At 43.1% G+C, this 19504-nt stretch overlaps 2 protein-coding genes across 2 annotated transcripts; one reads left to right on the top strand and one right to left on the bottom strand.

Annotated features, from left to right (window-relative positions):
• Positions 1-313: 313 nt before the first annotated feature.
• TARBP2 (TARBP2 subunit of RISC loading complex) lies at positions 314-12197 on the top strand. The gene is made up of 9 exons (XM_075265781.1): positions 314-406; positions 2437-2606; positions 4003-4105; positions 4752-4829; positions 6482-6554; positions 6643-6760; positions 8991-9118; positions 10305-10500; positions 11207-12197. The coding sequence occupies exons 1-9, from the start codon at positions 357-359 to the stop codon at positions 11362-11364; spliced, it is 1074 nt and encodes a 357-aa protein (XP_075121882.1). The 5' UTR covers positions 314-356; the 3' UTR covers positions 11365-12197.
• A 1956-nt stretch (positions 12198-14153) lies between these two features.
• On the bottom strand, positions 14154-18397 carry NPFF (neuropeptide FF-amide peptide precursor). The gene is made up of 3 exons (XM_075265863.1): positions 18272-18397; positions 16269-16387; positions 14154-14294 (listed from the first exon to the last, which is right to left on the bottom strand). Exons 1-3 carry the CDS (start codon positions 18395-18397, stop codon positions 14174-14176), a joined length of 366 nt encoding a protein of 121 aa, XP_075121964.1. The 3' UTR covers positions 14154-14173.
• Positions 18398-19504: the final 1107 nt, after the last annotated feature.

Genomic DNA, 19504 nt, shown 5'->3' on the forward strand with positions numbered 1-19504 from the left:
GGCGTGGCTTACAACCACCACATGCCACTGTAGAGAATAAGCTGGCGCGGCTCCCGGCAGTGTGACGTGACGTGCCGCTGCCATATTTACTACGTCCGATCCCTCCGTCCATAGGCGGAGACTCCACAGCGGTGCGGACACTTAAATACTAAAACGTGAGCTGATTGGCCGCTGGGCCGGGCGTTATATGGGGGGAGGGATGCTGGGAAATGTAGTTCGGAGTAAGTCATGTTCCGCGTACATAAGGAGCGCTTGCACTACAACTCCCAGCGAGCCCTGGGTTTTGACGGTATGACCTCCCTAAGCAGTACTTCCCGCCCCGGCCATTGTTGCTGGTGAGCGGAGAGCAGGAGGGAATGAGTGAGATCGAGGACTGTGGGAACCAGACGTGCCCCGGGTGTCCCAGGTAGGGGGTGCAGTGTGCCCCGGGCTGGACCTCTCCTCAAAATGGCGCTGATAATAAATGATAGAGTAGTCCGTGGAGCTGTGCATAGTCCTAGTCCTCATATCCCTCAGCCTATAGCATGTTGCTGTCTCCTATATCAGCCAGTGTATACCGTTTATACAGTCTGTGCTCCCCACCCGACAACCATAGAGCCCTGATCAGAACTATTAGGGCATGTTCACACAGGGCAAATTTGTTGAAGAAATTTCGGTGATTGAAAATCAGTTCTGCAATAAATCTGCAGTGTGTGAATTTACCCTTATAGCTGCAGCGTTTGCGTGTTGCCATTGATGGCTGCAGAACAGTGATACATACAGTACAATACACACAAAGACATAAGGCCCAGATCACATCTGCGCGCGGAGACCCCCTGAACGAAAACCTAATCTGCTTAAAAAATCAGTTACCTTAGGAAACCGCCAGACCCCATAGATATAAATGCAGAGAAAAGTGCTGCTTGCAGGAGAGAGGAACGACATGACCCGAACGCGGATGACGTGCACAATGTCCGCCACAGCAGGGCATCAGATAGCCAAAAATTTGGTTCAAGGGAATTTTTTGGAATCTCCTTTAGGTTATCTTCACACTGAGTTCCTTCAGGTGCCTTTTGAGGCAGAAAATGTCTTCCAACACTCCCCCGGTAGAAGATTTTTTTTATTTTTTTTGCATCCCTTTTATTTCAAGATAGATCAGGACGATTTTTTTTTTGTCCTCTCGTTGAAATAAATCGGCTAGAGTAAGAAAAAAAAAAAAAAAGTCCATGGCCGTATACATGGACCTGTAAAAATACACGGACATGCTATGGGGCACATAGCAATGAATGGGTCAGTATGGCAGCACACGGACAGTGCATGAGGCCTTACAGCCAAAGAAAAGTAAGTGAGATTTTATTTAGAGAGGACCTTTCATCAACTCCAGGATCTGTCCATAGGCGCCGCCTCGCTGGTTCCAGCGCTGTTGGAAGTCGCCCCTTACCAGTTTACTCCTGCATTATACAGACAACCTATTGATTTAAATGGACACTTTGTAACGCTTAGTTTTCCATGTGGAATCTAAACACTTGCCATGTTTTTGTTCAGATTACAGCAGATCGGTGGTGGTCCTAGCAGTGGGGCACTTTGTGATCAGCTTATTACCAAGGAGCCTTTCTAATAAGTAGGGGTAGTCCTAAGCTGAGAACATGCAGCAGGGCCCAGGTTTACATTGCCACTACTACACAATACGTTATCAAGGGGCTTTACCTAGTGCTGAATCCAGTTTATTCTAGGGCTGTAAGGGTAAGTTCACACAGAGTTTTTTGGTCAGGGTTTTGGGATTGTCAAAACCGGACCGGAAAATGCGTGAGCGTTTCCTGAGGCGTTTTTTTTTTGCCATTTGAAGCGTTTTTTGAGGAGTTTCCTGATCCGTTTCCTCTTGGGATGTGGTCATGAATTATATTTTTAAAAAACACCTGGCGTTTGCTGATCAGGTTTTTGCCAAAAAAAACAGCTCACATTGACTTGCATTGAAGCTGTGAGCGGGAAAACGCTCATAGCTTAAAAAAGAATAGAAATCTCGCTTCTTTTTTTGCCGCTTACAGAAAAGACTCAGAAGCGTTTTGTATACTTTGAATGGTGAGGCATTTTTTGGTTTGGGGTTTAAAGGCGGATTTCTGCCAAAACCGTGACCAAAAAACTCGGTGTGAACTTAGCCTAAGGGGGTCCCTGTTATTGGATCCCTATTACTCAAACACTAGTTACATGCCTATAGGTCATTGATAATTCATTAGTGCTTCTGATGGGCAAAAATGGTGCAGTACATAGATGCAATTTTCCAGGTGGATCAGCACATACAAGGTAGAGATTGGCCGCCTCGTGCAGCCTCATTCACATGTGCAATGAATTGTCAGTTTTTGCATGCCACATTAAAGACCATAGATGTTGTATTGTCATATACTAGCATTTACCTAAGCAATAAATAATATCTATAGTATATTTTTTATATTTCTGTAGTGTGGAGCAGATGCTGGCGTCGAGTCCTGGGAAGACCCCCATCAGCTTACTGCAAGAGTATGGGACTCGGGTAGGAAAGACCCCCGTGTATGACCTACTCAAAGCTGAAGGACAAGCCCATCAACCCAACTTTACGTTTCGTGTATCTGTTGGAGACATCAATTGTACTGGTTAGTGGCCTGCTTGATGTGTCCATCCATGGTTCTGTAATGACCACTTCACCAGACAGTGGCAGGGGTCATCAGAGCACTGGGGACAAGTGATTATGGGTTTTTTTTTGTTTTCACCTTCCCCAGCCTGTATATCCTGGACAACCTCTTTACTGTCCCCCACCAGTATTTACCTCACTGCTGTTAGGGGGCGTTCACACTACCGTCTGTGTCCGACAGGTAGTGTCCGCTCCTAGTGTCCGCTCAAAATCTGGCAGGGACATTAGGCGTGGACACTAGCTGTGTCCGTGACACCTGTCATTTATTTAAATGGGCATCGGGTGCGTTCTTTTGCACTCCTTGTCCTTCCTTAACTGTCTGCATGTGAAGATGTCCGACTTTTCAAGCGGACAGAAAAACCCTACATGTCGGGTTTTTCTGTCCGCTTGAAAAGTCGGACACCAACGGTAGTGTGAACGCTCCCTTAGTTGTGCTCTCTTTGCCTCCTTCGGCCACACATATATCATAGCAGGGGAAGAGAGCAGGAATTACATTGGTTGGCTGGGGAATATATATTCACTTACCTAGTCTGGCAAAATTCTTTGAATGGACCAAGGGTTTGTAGTGATGTCAAGACATCATGTGATCAGAGTCAGCATTAGCTCCTCCCACAATCTCACAGGTAATTAACTACCTGTGCTATGGGGACTGGCTTTACTATAGTTGGCCAGCTAATAAAGCTCAGGTGATATTGGAAGAGGATTGGACCGGGGAGCCGATCACATGACCAGGGGGTCATGACATCGCCACAATGCCTAGATATAGCGAAAGCAATCGCTGGACCAGGTAAGTGAATAAATATTCCCTCTCCACTTCTTTAAGTATTTACACAAGCTTGTAGGCTGCAGACCTGTGGCTTACAGAATCAGAAAGCTTTTGACCCTCTTTGCTAATACTGACTCTGCAGTTTCCCAGAGAACTGTACAAAATTTGAAGCCTCAACTACTCCGCCCCTGATAGTGACCAAGGCGTCTGTTGGACACATGTTCATATTACCTAACCGTTCTGGTCCAGTGATGTGGTATTGCAGGTTATTGATGGTTTTGTCTTCTGAACAGGCTTAAATGGGTTTTCTGGAATGTGTATATTGATGACCTTGCCAGTATACCATACAGGAACCTGTAGGCCTCCAAACTCAACCTTATCTCATCTTGTATATGGGTTAGAGGTGGCCATACAGGGTACTAGAGCCTCCGTTCAGTTGTACAGATTTGCTCTGCATGTTTTCACTCTAGTATTGTCATCAATTGCATAGGTCGTACTTTCACACATAGAAAATGTCATTCAAATCCAACAACTCCTTGGTGTGTTATGTTTGTTTTTTTATGTCAGTGAATATATTTCTCTTTTCTGTCAGGTCAAGGACCTAGCAAGAAGGCAGCAAAGCACAAGGCAGCAGAAGTGGCACTCTCCCTACTCAAGGGCGGAGATATGTTTGGAGCAATTATCGAGGAAAACAGGTGAGGGTGGATTTAGCATTTAGCTAGACACTAGCTATGTCAAAAACTTGTAAGGGTAAGTTCAGATGGAGTTTTTTGATCCGGAACCTGAGGCGGAGGCCGCCTTAGGTTCCAGACCAAAAACCGGGTAGCTGCGATTGAAAGCCGGAGCACTGCACCAGCATCCAGTCGTACACTCCGCTCCGGGTTAGGCCCAATGAATGGGCCTAGTCCGGAGGAGGGTGTGTGTTCAGACCGAATCGCGAGGCGAAACGGCCTGAAGAATGAGCACCTCGCTTCTTTTCCGGGAGCCGACAGTGCGCTGAATTCAGCAGTATATAGAACTGTCTGTGCCCCAAACCATGAAAGGTCCTCTTTAAGTTGCTATGACAGTGTTAAAACAAACTTCCCAAAGTTACTTTTTTTGATAAATGTGGCTAAAGGAAGACTGACTGGATCTCTGAGGACCTGCTGAAGAGAATCTGAGTACAGCGCTTGGCTATCTCCACCATTCCATTAGAGCAGCAATACACACTTTTTTTTTTTCCCCTGCAAATAGAAACGTTTGTGTATTAACACTTTGCAAATTATTCTTCAATCATTAAATAAAAATAACTGAAGAGAAGTGTACTGACTGCAATGTATGTGTGCCTGTTTTTATCTATAGTAACGTATACACGGCAGAATCACCTGCAGAAGTGACAATAAATACTGAGGCAGACTCTCCACCTCCACCAACCTCAAGGTAACCTTTTTTTTTTTTTTTTTTAATGTTGTTTTTCCTGCCAAATATTACAAGTAACTAAGGTATTAAAGATGATCACCTGACCTGAAAAGCCCAAAACCAAACATCTGATAGGCGTGGTCACCTTATTATGGTTGCACACAACAAACCCCTTTTTTGGGTCCATTCATACAGAGCTTTTTGGCGAGGAAAAAATCAGCTTCAGGAATTAGGAAATGGTTTTTCCCTCCAGCACAGTGTATGGACCTTGAAAGAAACGCTAGCGGTTTTTCCACGTAGTTTTTGCCAATCCCACGTGGATTTTCCACCTCCCATTGACTACGTTGGTTTTTGCAGGCAAAATTCGCCTGAAGAAAGCTTTATTTTTTTTCCGCTAGCGGAAAAAAGAAGAAGCTAGCAGAACCCATAGAACTCTATAGGGAGGCTTCTTTTCCACCTGGATTCTGACACTAATTCAGCGCCAAAATCCTCGCCAAAATGGATTGAATGGACCCTTTAAAGGGGTATTCCCACGTCGCATACTCACCAGTCTTTGTTGCTATAAAATCTTCTGTCTTCCGGCTTTGTTGCGTCATTGGTGGGCGGGGTCACATATGCAAAGCCAAGCGGCGAGATGCCGCCGGCCCTGCGTGCGCGCTCATAGACCAGTCTAGCCTTCACAATGCGAATACAGACCCGACATCCGCCTCTCTCTATTACAGCGGATGTCAGGTCTGTATTCGCATTGTGAAGGCTAGACTGGTCTATGAGCGTGCACGCAGGGCCGGCGGCATCTCGCCGCTTGGCTTTGCATATGTGAATACATACCCGGCATCCGCTGTAATAGAGAGGCGGATGCCGGGGAGCGCATACGCCGGCACAGATGCCAGCAACATCGCTATGCTTCTGCCCTGCATGAAGCCAGCAATGGCAGAAGCGATGCTGTTATTCCGCTCCTCTGCCCCCCTAACCCTCCCCGGCATCCGCCTCTCTATTACAGCGGATGCTGGGTCTGTATTGGCGGCCCCTTTCCCCCAAAGGGTAAACTACCCCCCCCCCCCCTCCAGGTTCGCTCCCGTGCACATAGCCCCTCCTCCTTCCCCCCTCAGAGCAGCAGATACATCACTTGACTCATGACCAGATAAGTAAAGGGATGTGTCCCAAAAAAATTAATAATGTAAGATAGAAGACAAACAAAGCAGTTTTGCTGAAGCAATGTATTTAGGAAAAGTCTTACATTCACATTAACAAACAGTATAGATAGGATCCTTGTGATGGGACAACCCCTTTAACTTCTATTTTATTGGTAAATTTCTTCCCCCTTTTGTTGCTTGCTATCAGAAGGTCTTATATGTTACCCTGCCCTGTTACCCTTGTTGTGTAATAGAGTCCAAGCCTTAAGAGGAGAAAATACCTTATTTTTCGGTTGGTAACACCCAGTTGTCAGTTTATTCTTAAATTTCTAGGAGGAATAATAGCGGAACAACGCGGTGCAGGTAATAAGCAAAAGATGCTTCAGAATGTTAGTTTCCTAGACAAGAGCCTCTCCATAGGGAATGTTTCCTTTGTCACTTGTTGAGATCAGCTATCATTGGGGTAGTGGGCAGTGGGATGCACTTTGACTTCTTGCTCAGTAGTAGGTTTTTGCTTTCACATGTCTTCTTTTTGTTTAGGACTCACAGCATTGACATGAAGCCACCTTTGACTGCCCAGCAGTCTGAATGTAATCCAGTGGGGGCCCTTCAGGTCAGCAGTTCTTCCCTGTCCTAATCTGTCATTTGTGAATTAAGTTTTTTTTTTTTTTTTTCCGATCATTTTGGTCTGCTTTTATTAGGAGCTGGTGGTGCAGAAAGGCTGGAGACTTCCAGAATATACAGTAACCCAGGAGTCAGGGCCAGCACACAGGAAAGAGTTCACCATGACCTGCCGGGTTGAGCGGTTTCTAGAGATTGGTACGTGAGCACTAATATTTACATAGCACCAGGTTGATAGGGGCAGAGATGTCAGAGAACATGAAGAGCCTTGCTTGTGGCAGAATTAGGGTAGTGGCAGGCTTTCTCATTGTAGCTGTCACTTAAATTGGTGCAGTAGCTCTACAAAATTGATGAGCTAAACTCTGGCAGAGCTGGTCACATGCTGCATAGATAAGTCCAGGTCTTTTCCTATTACTGTGCATGCAGAGAGACCTGTTAGTCAGTGGCTGGATAGCTAAGGGAGTCTGCATACACTTTGACATCATTGGACTTCTCTCTGGCCTTAACCTTCAGAGTGTATCAGTTCTGTAAAGGGAATCTGTCAGGGTGATTTGGGGCACTAAACCACCCAAATCATCCTGAAATAAAGCCATCTGTGCCTGCCATAAAAACAAAAAGCTTTATACTTACCCTGCTGCTGTAATCCCCATGCTGACGCAGTTCTTCACTGAAGCCAGAGGCGTCTTCCTCTGCTTCAGGACACTTGCCCCGTACTTCCAGCACTTGTGCAGTGAAGCCTGGTGTACGTCCTCAGCTTCGCTGAAGAACTGCACCAGAAATGAGCCCAATGAGGCTGTAGAAGGATCTATGACTGGTTTACCGTTCCCAAGCTACCTGACAGGTTCTCTTTAAAACCAGTGCCCTAATCCACGTCATTGTATCTGTCACTACACTTTGTTGTCATCAAAGGGGATCTGACAGGTTTTAGGGTCCAGTATGTTAGCTCTTAACATATAGGATGTGTATTGCTCCATTTATTCTTTGTGTGTGGCCAAGTTGACAGTGGAATGCCTTCAGATGTAATTTACGCATTGTGAAGTATATCTGAAGCACATTAAAATCCTTCTCATGACCTTGCTCTGTGACTTGAAACCATGTGCAGTTCTTGCTATACAGCATACCCCATTAGGTATTTGGGCACCCTGGCTGGCTGACTTTAGAAAAGGAGCTTCAGTATAGGAACTTGTGGGTAGCAAGTAATTTTTTGACTTTATATTTAGAATCATGAAAACTATAACCAGATGTAATTCACGCTGGGGGTCACTTTTTATGGACGCATCAACAATGAAGGGTGCATTTTTGTGTATTACAATGCAAATCTTTGCCAGCCTGAAACCAACGATGCTGTGACCATGAGATTTATGTAAGGTAAATGATTTATTCTCATATCAGACGGTGCTGCGCTGACCAGATTAGTATTCCTCTAGTTGTGGGTGTTCGTGTGAAGTCATCCAGACTAAGGAGAACTAAAGTAATCACTTTATAAATCCTTGAGCAATATATGCCACAATTTTATAGTGGAGTTTATGATGTCTGTCTGCCTTGGCGGTGCAGTAAAATACCTGGCAACCTGTGTGACTTACAGCCGACTGTGATTAAGGAAACGCATCTCTTGTACCGTGTGTATATATCAATGGATTTATGTATCCATACATTACACATGTCTGATCTGTTCCCTTCATGTCCCTTTGTTATCATTGTGGACTTTCTTCCTGGTCGTCTTTGAAATACATTTTCTCCTAGATAAGGTTTAGATTTATATGTTTTTGGAATACTATTTGAGTATTGTGTCCTGCTGTTACTCTCCTGGAGAGACTGTACTTTGGCTATCTCGCAGAGATAAACCACTATAGGGGTGTCTGGTAATGGCTTTCTCCCCATTAAGTACATATACGCCATTTGGCCAAGCTGAATGTGTTATGGGGGAGTCAGGCAAGTCAGTGGTTGTCCAAAAGCTTTTTCATTGTTTAACTCTAGAGAGAAACTTTAGAGATTATTCACTTTTTAATATTGAGACCTATCCTAAGGATAGGCCATCAATATTAGATCTACAAGGGTCCGACACCCAGGACCCCTGCAGAACAGCTGATCAGCTAATATTTACATGTTGGTAGTTGTGCTGCTCACTCGCCGTTAAGTGTGGTGATGGTTTGAAGTACTGAAGAGCTGTACCTTTGAAGTGTATAGGGCAGTTCTGCAGTACCTAAAGTCTCCACTACACTTTGCATGGGGATGGAGCAGCGTGACAAGGAGCCGCACTTTCCCGGAGTAGCTGAACTGTTCTGACTGACTGTACCACTAGTCTGAGAGAGAAGGGCGGCTACCAAGTCCTCTGCTGCTCCACATCTGACTTTTTGTGAACCTGGAAAAAAAATGAAGCTGTAATAAAATATTACATTACAGAAGTTTTGAATAAATTCGTTTGCAGGGAGTGGCACATCCAAGAAACTGGCGAAAAGAAATGCCGCAGCCAAGATGCTCCTACAGATTCACAGGGTACCCACAGAGCATCGGGAAAATGGAGAGCCAGAACCAGAGGAAGATCAGTTCTCTATGGTAATGGTTTGCAACAAAACTTGTCTCCCTATCATCAGATGTGCTCACGCTATGTGACCCACCTCTGCACTTTACACACAGCAGAGAAGTAAATTCAGTGAAAAAATGTACACTAAGTTATAGATATTAACATGAGACACTTTTTTTTTTTTTTTTTTTTTAACCTCTCTTTCATTAGATATCTGCCATTGTAAACAATACAGCAGCAAGTGTGGTACATAGGCGTTCTAGATTCTGCTGGAGACTTACTGTCTTATTACTGCCTTTGGCCATTTTATCTGTAACTGCAGTGAGGACTGCAGTGTGACGTGTGATATCTGGCTGATAACACATGCATGTTTTCTCTGGTTTTCTGGCCATTTCCTTCATGGAGACCTGACCTAACAATGTATGTAGCAGTTTTATCATCCTATGTAACAGAATAACTAGACATCTCTGTGTCGTCTTCCCACTTTTTCCCTATAGCGCCATCTGGTGTCAAGTCTTCATGATGGTAGCTCAGATACCTGCCCTCTAATAGTGTATGTGCAGCAAATTATTACATAAATAATGTGCAATTATAATCACATCTACCCTCCATTTCAGTGTACAAGCCTATGGCCTTACAGCTGTAAACCCACTGTATTCTTTATTAATCTTTTGTGTCCATTGTTTAATTCAACCGTACCGACACAAGTCTCCTCTTCTCCTCCTGCAGTCAGTGTAAATCTTAGGAGAGACCATTTACTTTTCTTGTTCTTGGTCTATTACCAATAGACTGGGCTCACTGACAGCAGTGAATGGAGCTGTGGATGTCATCCATGTGTTGGCCCAGCTACACTCATTGAAGAAAGAACAGATATATTGCTCATTACTTTTCCTAGAAACCAGGGCAGAGTACTAGTCTTTGGAGGACTTCCTCCGTCCATGTATTACATAGTCATCCATTTGACTAGTCGCGTGTAGTACTATTCCCATGAATCAACCACCCTAAAGGTTGCATGTGGCCAAACTAAACATCTAATGTTTGCTACTCAGTACCTAGAGCTGGACTGCTCTGTATGGGTAGGGGGTTTGTGTGAGTCAGCACAGAGTTCTGAGCTGGCAGCTACACAGTAAGAGCATGCTTGTGGTTTTTTTCTCACACTGTATCTCTGTATTGACAACCGGTTATAAGTGAAGGATAAGTAATGACTTGTATTTGTAGAATACAGGAGGAGGGAGGACGGATGGAAGCCGAGGACGAGGCCTAGCCTGCACATGGGATTCTTTGCGTAATTCTGCTGGAGAAAAAATCCTTCACCTTAGAAGTCACCCACTCACCATCCTTAATTCTGGCTTCTGCACCCTCTTACAAGACTTGTCCGAGGAGCAGAGCTTTCAGATAAGCTATTTTGATATTGGTAAGTTACGGATTTGCCATGTTATAAAACTGAAATACTTGACTTAACATAGGTAAACCCTAGGCAGAAATAGTTTGCAGGGTTGAAGCATTTCGTAGGGTTTGTGCACCCTGCATTTAAACCTTCTGTTAGAGTTGCAATATACCTTGGAAAGCCTGTATACATTGTATACTGATGGAAGCCTCTGGCATATGGCATTGTATAGACACCTGTGCACAGATTTCCATTTTTCGGGTCCGCTTGGATTGTCTGAGTTGTTAGGAGATGTCAGACTTAACAATATAGGCACACCATGTGCTAGAAATAAAAATATTCCCCACTGAAGAATTGGTGTGTAACTCGTGCCATATAGAAAAATTGTTGGGCTGAGGCATGCTTTCTCATAGAAAGTGGTGAGCGGGTGCAGAACCAACTTCTTGGCGCTGTGGATATGTTTAATGTACTGTATGTGCCAGGAAAGTAATCCTAGGGATAAGATGCAGTGTGAACAGCGCCCTACTGTCTCATCAAATATGCTTATTAAACTGAAATCTATTAAAGAGAGTGGAGAGGCAGCCATCTGCAGTATTGTGATGGCTCTAACTACATAAAGTATAATAGAGGTAATATAGCCAGCATCTTGTATATATGTATACATGGTCATGAGTTATTGTTTTCCTCCTCTTTATATCTAATGAGTCTATTATCCTCTACCTGTTCTTCCCAGATGAGCGCAGTTTGAGTGGCCTGTACCAATGTCTTGTTGAGCTGTCAACACAACCCACCACTGTATGTCATGGCTCTGCGGCCACCAGAGAAGCTGCTCGGGCAAACGCTGCACACAACGCTCTGCAGTACCTCAAAATCATGGCTGGCAGTAAGTGACTGTGACAAAGAGAGAAGAACATGAAAAACCGCTTACGTTTTATCAGTTACTCAAGGACTCAACACCACAAGAGCCTAAGCCTACTAGTGTGTGCACCACAAAGCCCCTCCAAAATACTCTAATGGCATGGGATCAGCAGCGGCTGCTACTTTGGAGAGCTACCACAAATCCACCTTCACATGTTACTGAGGTTGAGTTTGTGGTAGATTTTATTGCTGGGATCCCTGTATTTCACCACAACGGTTATGCTGTAACCCCAACTGATGTCGGGTGCAATACTCAGTCACATCAATACAACAGGGGAGAAAGGTGGGGTCCCCCTACATATGCTTGATAACATTGCACGGGTTCCTATTTATTTTGAGGCCTTTATTTTGACAAATGTCCATCTTAAAGGTGACAGTTTTTAGTTGTTACTGCCTTTTTGTACAAAGATGCTTTATGGCAATTTGTCCAAGTGTTTATAATTTACCTCAAGCAACAGCACAGTGGATCGAAGAAGCCTAAGGACACGAGATCTACTGTCCTGAACATAAAATAGACGGATTCAACCAGAAGTACGTATTGGACACTCAAATAGCTCTTATCAGTTTATTGGCTGAAACTTTCATTTTTGCATTTTGGACCAACTACACAAAACAAAGGAAAATTGTCTTGTGGCTGCTGCCTGCATCCTTTTCTTTAGCGTTATTTACTGGTCCAGGTTTCTGGGAAATTCTGAATTGGTTTCAGCAGATATTGGGTTTGTTTTGTTTTTTTTAAAGTAGAAAAATGTTTCATGAATTCTTAATTTCTAACCAGAATAAAGCAAAAGGATTGTAAATTGTTGCTGTAAATATAAACCCATACTTGGAAGCAAAATGGTTTTTACATTGAAACTATGTGTATGGATTATATGTACGCTGGAATACAACGTTTGTCCAAGGGCACAGGATAGTGAGATGTTCTTCTGGAGAGTGATATACACCAAATGTAGCTTCACATGATATACACTTATTGTCTATTCTTTGGATAAATGATGGCTGAGACCCCTGTGAAAGCTACAAGGCAGGTCTAAAGCCTCCAGGTCCTTCTTACTGCAGAGTGGGTCGGGGATTTAAAGGGGTTGTCTGACTTTATAAAAATGTACCTATAAGCTGGAAATAATATAAATTACAGGAGTTTTCCAGGCTTAAAAATATTGACCAGGGGCAACACGGCGGCTCAGTGGTTAGCACGAGTCCTGGGTTCGAATCCTGCCAGGAACAACATCTGCAAGGAGTTTGTATGTTCTCCACGTGTTTGTGTGGATTTCCTCACAGTCTACAAAGACATACTGAAAAGAAAAAAAAATATTGATGACCTATTTTAAAGATATATTAGTAACCTATCTGTGGTGGTTGACACCTACCAACCCCATCAATTACCTGTTCTTAGCAGCTAATACAGAGAGAATGGAACAGGAAGCAGACAGCGCTGTTCTCTGTGTAGTGGTGGGATGAGTCACTGCAGCTTAGGTTCCATTCAGATGAATGAAAGCTGATCTGTAGTATTTAATTTGGGCACAGAGATGTCTGCTCCCTGCTCCATTCTCTGTGATTCAGCTGTTCAGAACAGCTGATCTGGTATTGATGACCTGTCCTTTAAGATGGGTCATCAATATTTTTAGCCTGGGTAATCCCTTTAAATAAATTATGGTGCATGTTGTACAGCTCCCCTGCAGTGATGGAACCCTGGTCCCCGCTCTTACAGGCCCTTGATGTCTTCTTTTGATGATCCACTGCAGATAACAGTAGGCCTCAGTGACTTGTACACAAACGGCACAGGGTGGCTGAGGCCAGTACGTCACCTGCTGTTGGTGTACATTGCTGTATTTTAGACTTGTATATTGCAAACTTCCTTCACCAACTTCTTGTCTACTCTTAAACATTCTTAAAGGATTTGTCTGGAATAGTTTACCCATACAGAGACCACATCTTGTGCAGCCATGCATAGGTGAGAAAGACAAGGGGACACAGACAAACATCCTATAGAAAGAAGGTGAGAGAGTATTCTTTACACTCACTGAACGCTCATCTTGCAGATCCATAAGCAGGCCAGAGAAAGCAAATCTTAATAATAGAAGGCATGAACATACACTATAAGGCCTCTTTCACATGACCGTAATTTTGATCCAAAATTACAGATCAAAGTATGAACACCTGAACTTCTAAGGGCCTTTGTGTCTGAGCCGTAGTCAAAAGACACAAAATATGGAGCAGGTCCTATATTTGTCCATGTTAGTGACTCTGCCCATTCAGTTCAATGTATGAATCAGTGAAAAGAACAAATGACACACGGATACCAATTTTACTGACCCGTACATGGTAGAAGGTCAGGTGCATGAGACCTAAAGGTGACTGATATAGCAACCAAGAATAACAAGTGACAGCCGCTGTAATTACTTTATTATTATTAACCATCAAGGGTAAAAGGAATCTGATCCACCACATGGTATTACAGTATATACAAAGATCTTCTTGGTACACTGATTGAATGTGCAGCAGGATTCTGCAATTGAATATTTACAAAGGATTTGACCATTGCCTCAGATATAATGCTAATATACAGTAATCCATAGAAACCAATGAGGCACTTGTGATCACTGTACACCTACCAAAAGACAACCTAAAGCTGAGTGCTGATATATTGCAATGGCTCACTGCAATGTGAAATATTCATGTTGATACTGTGCACATGGGCACTTTCGTATAATTAAATCAAAAAATTGAAGTACAACACAACCGGTGCTAGCACTGACAATGGACAATATACCAATTGATACGTGAATTATTTTTTCCTGCCAAAGCGTTGAGGTACGGCCATACTCCAAAATTGTGGGGCCGAGTCCCATCCTCGAGAATGGATCCTACCGTCTCCTAGCAAGGAACTGCGCTCATCTCTTCCGAACCTTAAATACAAAGGGAATCCAATGACCACCAGTATGACATCATGAAGGAAGACATATTCGTATGTGCATTGCTTAGAATAAAGTGTAGGCTGATTTGCAGGTTCGCCTATAGAATACAATTGGCAAAGCAATGTGGGAAATAGCAGTTTTGGTCAGATGGGCAAGTTACTAGTCTGTATACACAAATTACAAGATTTAGACATAGCAGAGGATTCTGGTGCAAGAAGTGCTGTCCATTATAGAGTTCTCCTCACAAAACAACCAGTAATAGCGAACCAATGAAAAAAAAAAAAAAACTAATTTCCTTCTGTGCGAGAAGTTTATAGACTGGTGCTCCACGTTGTGAAAATGCAGCATTTTATATTACTTGTAAAGGAGATGAGATTCTGGCTAATCCCATTCACACATTGCAGAAAATAAATCCTCAGCGGAAAAGTTGTTTTCAAAAATGCCAGCATCATGTCAATTATAACTGCGGAAACGCTGGCGGTTTTTCTATAAGTATAATAGGGGCAGAAAGGAAAACTGTGAAAATGCAGTAATACATTTCTGCCGTGTTTTTTTGCTACATGCGGCCTTAGCCTTAAAGCGTTACATTAGTAAATTTACCTTGTCCTCCATCTACTGGCAGGGGTTGACTGATCATTGAAGCTAATAGCACAAGAATGGCGGTCCAGTTCTCCCTTCTGAATGGAGCAGCGATGTGCTTGTCTATCTCTAGCAGTGCGTTATACATAGAGGACCGGCTACTGCAACATACCAGGCTACAAAATACTCCTGTTCTTATGAGCAGTGTGAAGTTCGTGTATAGGGAACAGATTGACCAAAATATCCTTTTAAGGTACTATAAAGCTACTCGGGGTGCAGTGGACCATTGTGAACCATAAGGAGGCTGCAGTGCTGCGACCCCCTTCAAACAGCAAATCGCCACAAGTCGGGTCTCTGCCAATAGTGCAGAATGTAAAATCCAACAGATTAAGGAATTTGGGGTGGCTGAGCATATTCTGAATGGTCGGTAACATTACAGTATATGCTGCCCTGGGCAATCCTTGTGTACAGATAAGAATATAAGCACATAGAATGTACTAGGTGCATATTGTCCACATGGAATTAAAAGTAATTCCATGGCAAAATCCACGTGTTAGATGCAGATTGTGTCTTGTATTTGCAGCCAAATTAACCTCATACATTGCAATGAGTGAAATTCACACTGAAGAATTGATAAGCTTCGGATATCAAAGTTTGCACCACAGCTCTATTTACCTGCAGAACATTTTTGCAAGTTGCAAACTTTGGCTGTTGCTATATTATGTTACAGGGATAGCTATAAGATCCAAAGGTATACACATAAAATATACAACCAGGTAGGAGCCCCATTACAGATTTTGTTGTAAAGGAATTTCAAGTTACACCTGGATTTTCTGATATTCTATGCAATATATGCAATCATTTTTAATAGCATTGATTTATATTGGTAGGCAGAAAACAACATGGAGCAGTCACACTGACCACTATGGGTTCGTTCACACGGTGTAAACGCGCCGCGCATTGTGGCGCGTTTACGGCACGTGTACGCTGCGTTTTTTTACAGTGCGCGATTACGCCGCGTTAATGCCGCGTTTACGCGGTGTAATCGCGCACCGTAAAAAAACGCGGCGTACACGCGCCGTAATCGCGCCACAATGCGCGGCGCGTTTACTCCGTGTGAACGAGCCCTATGGCTGCTGCCAGGAACGTTTATCTCCCCTTCTATTACGGTGATCTGTTTTGGCCCTAGTCACAGATGATGCAAGTGTTGGAAACTTGCTATTTGTGCTTTGTGTTAAATCCATGCTTACATCAATTTATTATTCTAAATTCTATATTTTAATGCATCTAAGATGATAAATGAAGCCATTTTGGAAATAGTCTTCTAATTCTTTCTATAGTGATGCGGTATATAGTGATAAAATAATGCGGGGACTGCGCCATTACCTTTGTGGTTGGAAATGGAAAGAGCTGCGGGTGTTTCGGCTGTGCATGATGGTTCGAAGCAAAGAATTCAAGCCGATCTTGTCATCTGATAAGGGTTGTGAAGAGAAACTTTCATCCAGCTGGAAAAGCAAATATAGCAATGAATACAAGTTTGTTATCACATGATGGAAAGGAGGAACCGCTATCTTAACATGGAACGGTCTTCTTCCTCTTTAGTAGTGATCATCTGCTTTATCAGCCAGTATGAGCTGCAGTGCAAAGCATGGAAGATAAAAGAACAGGCTGAACCAAAGATGAGAGAGGACGTGGATTACAGACATGGTTTTCCGGAACTGTATATAGGACACGTCCAGGCATACAGCATTAAAATCACTAAATTTGTATGTGACCCTCTTTATCACAGCCCAAAATGAATCTGACTCATACCAGATGTCCCCTTTGCTGTGGCTCCTTAGAGGCTACTAAAAACTGGTACTGGGTATTGTATTCTCGGCAATAGGTCAGCATTGTGTTTCCAGACAGCATTTGATGTCCCGCTTTTATACATGTACCCCGCTGTGTTTATGTTAATTGATCTTTCCGATTGCTTTCCTGGCAGGTTTCCTTATGACCACGGTTGGTGCTGCCAGGAAGAATGATGTGTTTAATTGATCACTCCGAACCTTGGACTTTAGAGGTTAGTGACTAATACGCCCCAAGGATTCATTGTGTAACCCACATGTTGTGTAACACTCCAACACTCAGCGTCCCATTTGTACAGACTTGTCTACTCCATATGTACTAGAATCATTGTAAGGCTGAGAGAATCACTAGTAGTAAAATGAGGCTTCAATAATGCCAAATAATTATTTCCTACCTAAAGTACATGTACTGTACCTGTGTTTAAGGTTATGTTCACACTAATGTATACATGTCCATTGCTGTCATCCATCATAAGATGACAGCAATGGACATTAACAGTAGCAGAGTATCGGACACAGACTGAGCCCCCTCTATCTGTCTGTTCCCATTGACTCTAATGTAAAACACATGACGGTCGTTGTTTTCCACTAGATGGCAGACATTGTCTTCTATCATGTTTGTTTACTTTTGTAACAGAAGAAAAAGTTCTGCATTCAGGACTTTCTACCTTCATAAGAATAAAAAAAAAAACATGACAAAGCTCTTCACTGGGGTGAATGGTGATGGACACCTGACAGGGGACGCCATCTGCATATGTTATTTAATGTCCATTGCTGTCATAGTGTGAACCCTCCGTCACTGGCCTATATACGGTTCTAAATCTGGAATACAGACAGTTATAGTATATGCAGGTATAATCTGAATGTAGCTTTAGTTCGGGCTGTAGGACGTGGATTATGGCCTTGGATGTGTGGTGTGTGTCCTTATCCTTTTACCTTATTTTAAGAATCTTCCCTTGTACCAGGCAGGTGCTTTTTTACCATTTTTCTAAATCTTTCCAATTAAAGGGGGATAGACCTCCTAGTTAATCCTCTGCCATTCCCGCTCAGGTTGTCCCTCTCTGTCTTTGTTCACTTTGTTGCACTTTTATCATGTGTTGTTTACCCACATGATAGATGGAAGGGTGATGGGCAGAGACTGGCGAGGACCAGGTGACTGGCGTGAACAGGTATTTATTTTAATGCATTCCCCTATAGTATCCCCCTTAAAGCTGGAGAACCTCTTACAGATCCTACAATATATAACTATAATCTCACAAGACACGTCAGAGAAGGGCTGGACCTAGATGTGATCAGTCAGACAACCAGGTATTAGGATATTGTTTCTGTACTCTGGATCTATTCAAAGCAAAGGAAGTTTTGTGCTTAGGCAAACCCTATATCGAGAGCTAGGACACTAGTGGTGACTTGAAGACCCCCAGAAATGGAAATTTCCCACTAGGCCTAGTGACGTGCCTGAAAATAATATATGAAATAATATATAATAATAAATATGTAATAATATATAAAATGTTATCTTACCATAGAGGGAATAAAACTTACCTGTGAGTCGAGGAAACTTGGGGGCACGTCCATGAAGGTTTCAGGTGACTCGTCCCCCCCTTGGTGAGGCTGAGCACTCCTGGCACAGGTAAGTACAGCGAGGAGCAGAAGTGTTAGCACCTCCATGGTTGAGTGTGAGATGTGACAGAATGGGCACAGGTCTTGTGTATATAAGATGTGAGGTACCTGGGAGGAGCCAGCATCCTTACAAGGTGCATGTGTGAGTAATCTGCGGAGAGTGTGAGTGCCACATGTTATTGTCACACTGTGGTCCCAAGGAGATGAAATACTCCCTGGAGTGTGAGCAAAGCTCCCCACTATGTTATTACGCTGATAAATCCAGTTAATATGCGCTTAAGCCACTTTTTGCAGATACCAAATTGAAAGCTGTTTGTCCTGCTAATGTATTGGGTCCCGATGGACAGGATCTGGTGGAGATGTGCTCATCTGTATTGTACAACAGAAATTTAGTTTTATTGTGAAACACTGCAGATATGGAGGAGTGCGGGGATTGTAGCTGTCCATTTCTATTACATTGCTCTATATACTAAACTCATCCCTATGTTAAATATTAAGGGACAATTCATGCCGCAGACACGGAGTAAACAGTCATACTGCAGACCAGGATACCTTGGATACCTTATGGATGTATATAAATATATGGTGATCTACCATAACATTACGTGAAATGAAGAACATTGATTATCTTGTGACAATGGGATATATTACGCAGCAAGTCAGTAGTCACTTCTAGTAAGTGTTGGAGGCAGAGAATGTGTAAGGATCAGAGCGACTTATCCAAGTCCACTGTGGAGAATCTGAGCGTTTCTTATGGGGTTATATACAGGAGTAAATGACAGTATGGAATATTATAGGTGACAATCAGTTCAGTTTTACTAAGGACAATAGTTGTCAAATTAACCCGATTTGTTTTTATGAAGAGGTGATTCTGGACAGGGGAGAGACTGTGGATATAGTGTTTCTAATGGATAAAATAGTGGATAAAATTAAGTCCATTGGGTTACAAAAATAGTTTGTAATAGGATTGAAAACTGGTTGAAGAATATCCAGAGAATTGTGGTCAATTAATGCAGCTCAGACTGGGCCTCTGTTATAAGTGGTGCACCCAGGGTAAAGTTCTGTGTCCTCTCCTATGAATGATGTACCCCCAAGGCTCAGGGCTCGGTCCTCTGTTATAGTTGTGTACCCGAGGATTTAGTGATGGGTCGTTTT

Source organism: Leptodactylus fuscus, chromosome 2 (genome assembly GCF_031893055.1).
Source record: "Leptodactylus fuscus isolate aLepFus1 chromosome 2, aLepFus1.hap2, whole genome shotgun sequence".
NCBI classification, from domain to species: domain Eukaryota; kingdom Metazoa; phylum Chordata; class Amphibia; order Anura; family Leptodactylidae; genus Leptodactylus; species Leptodactylus fuscus.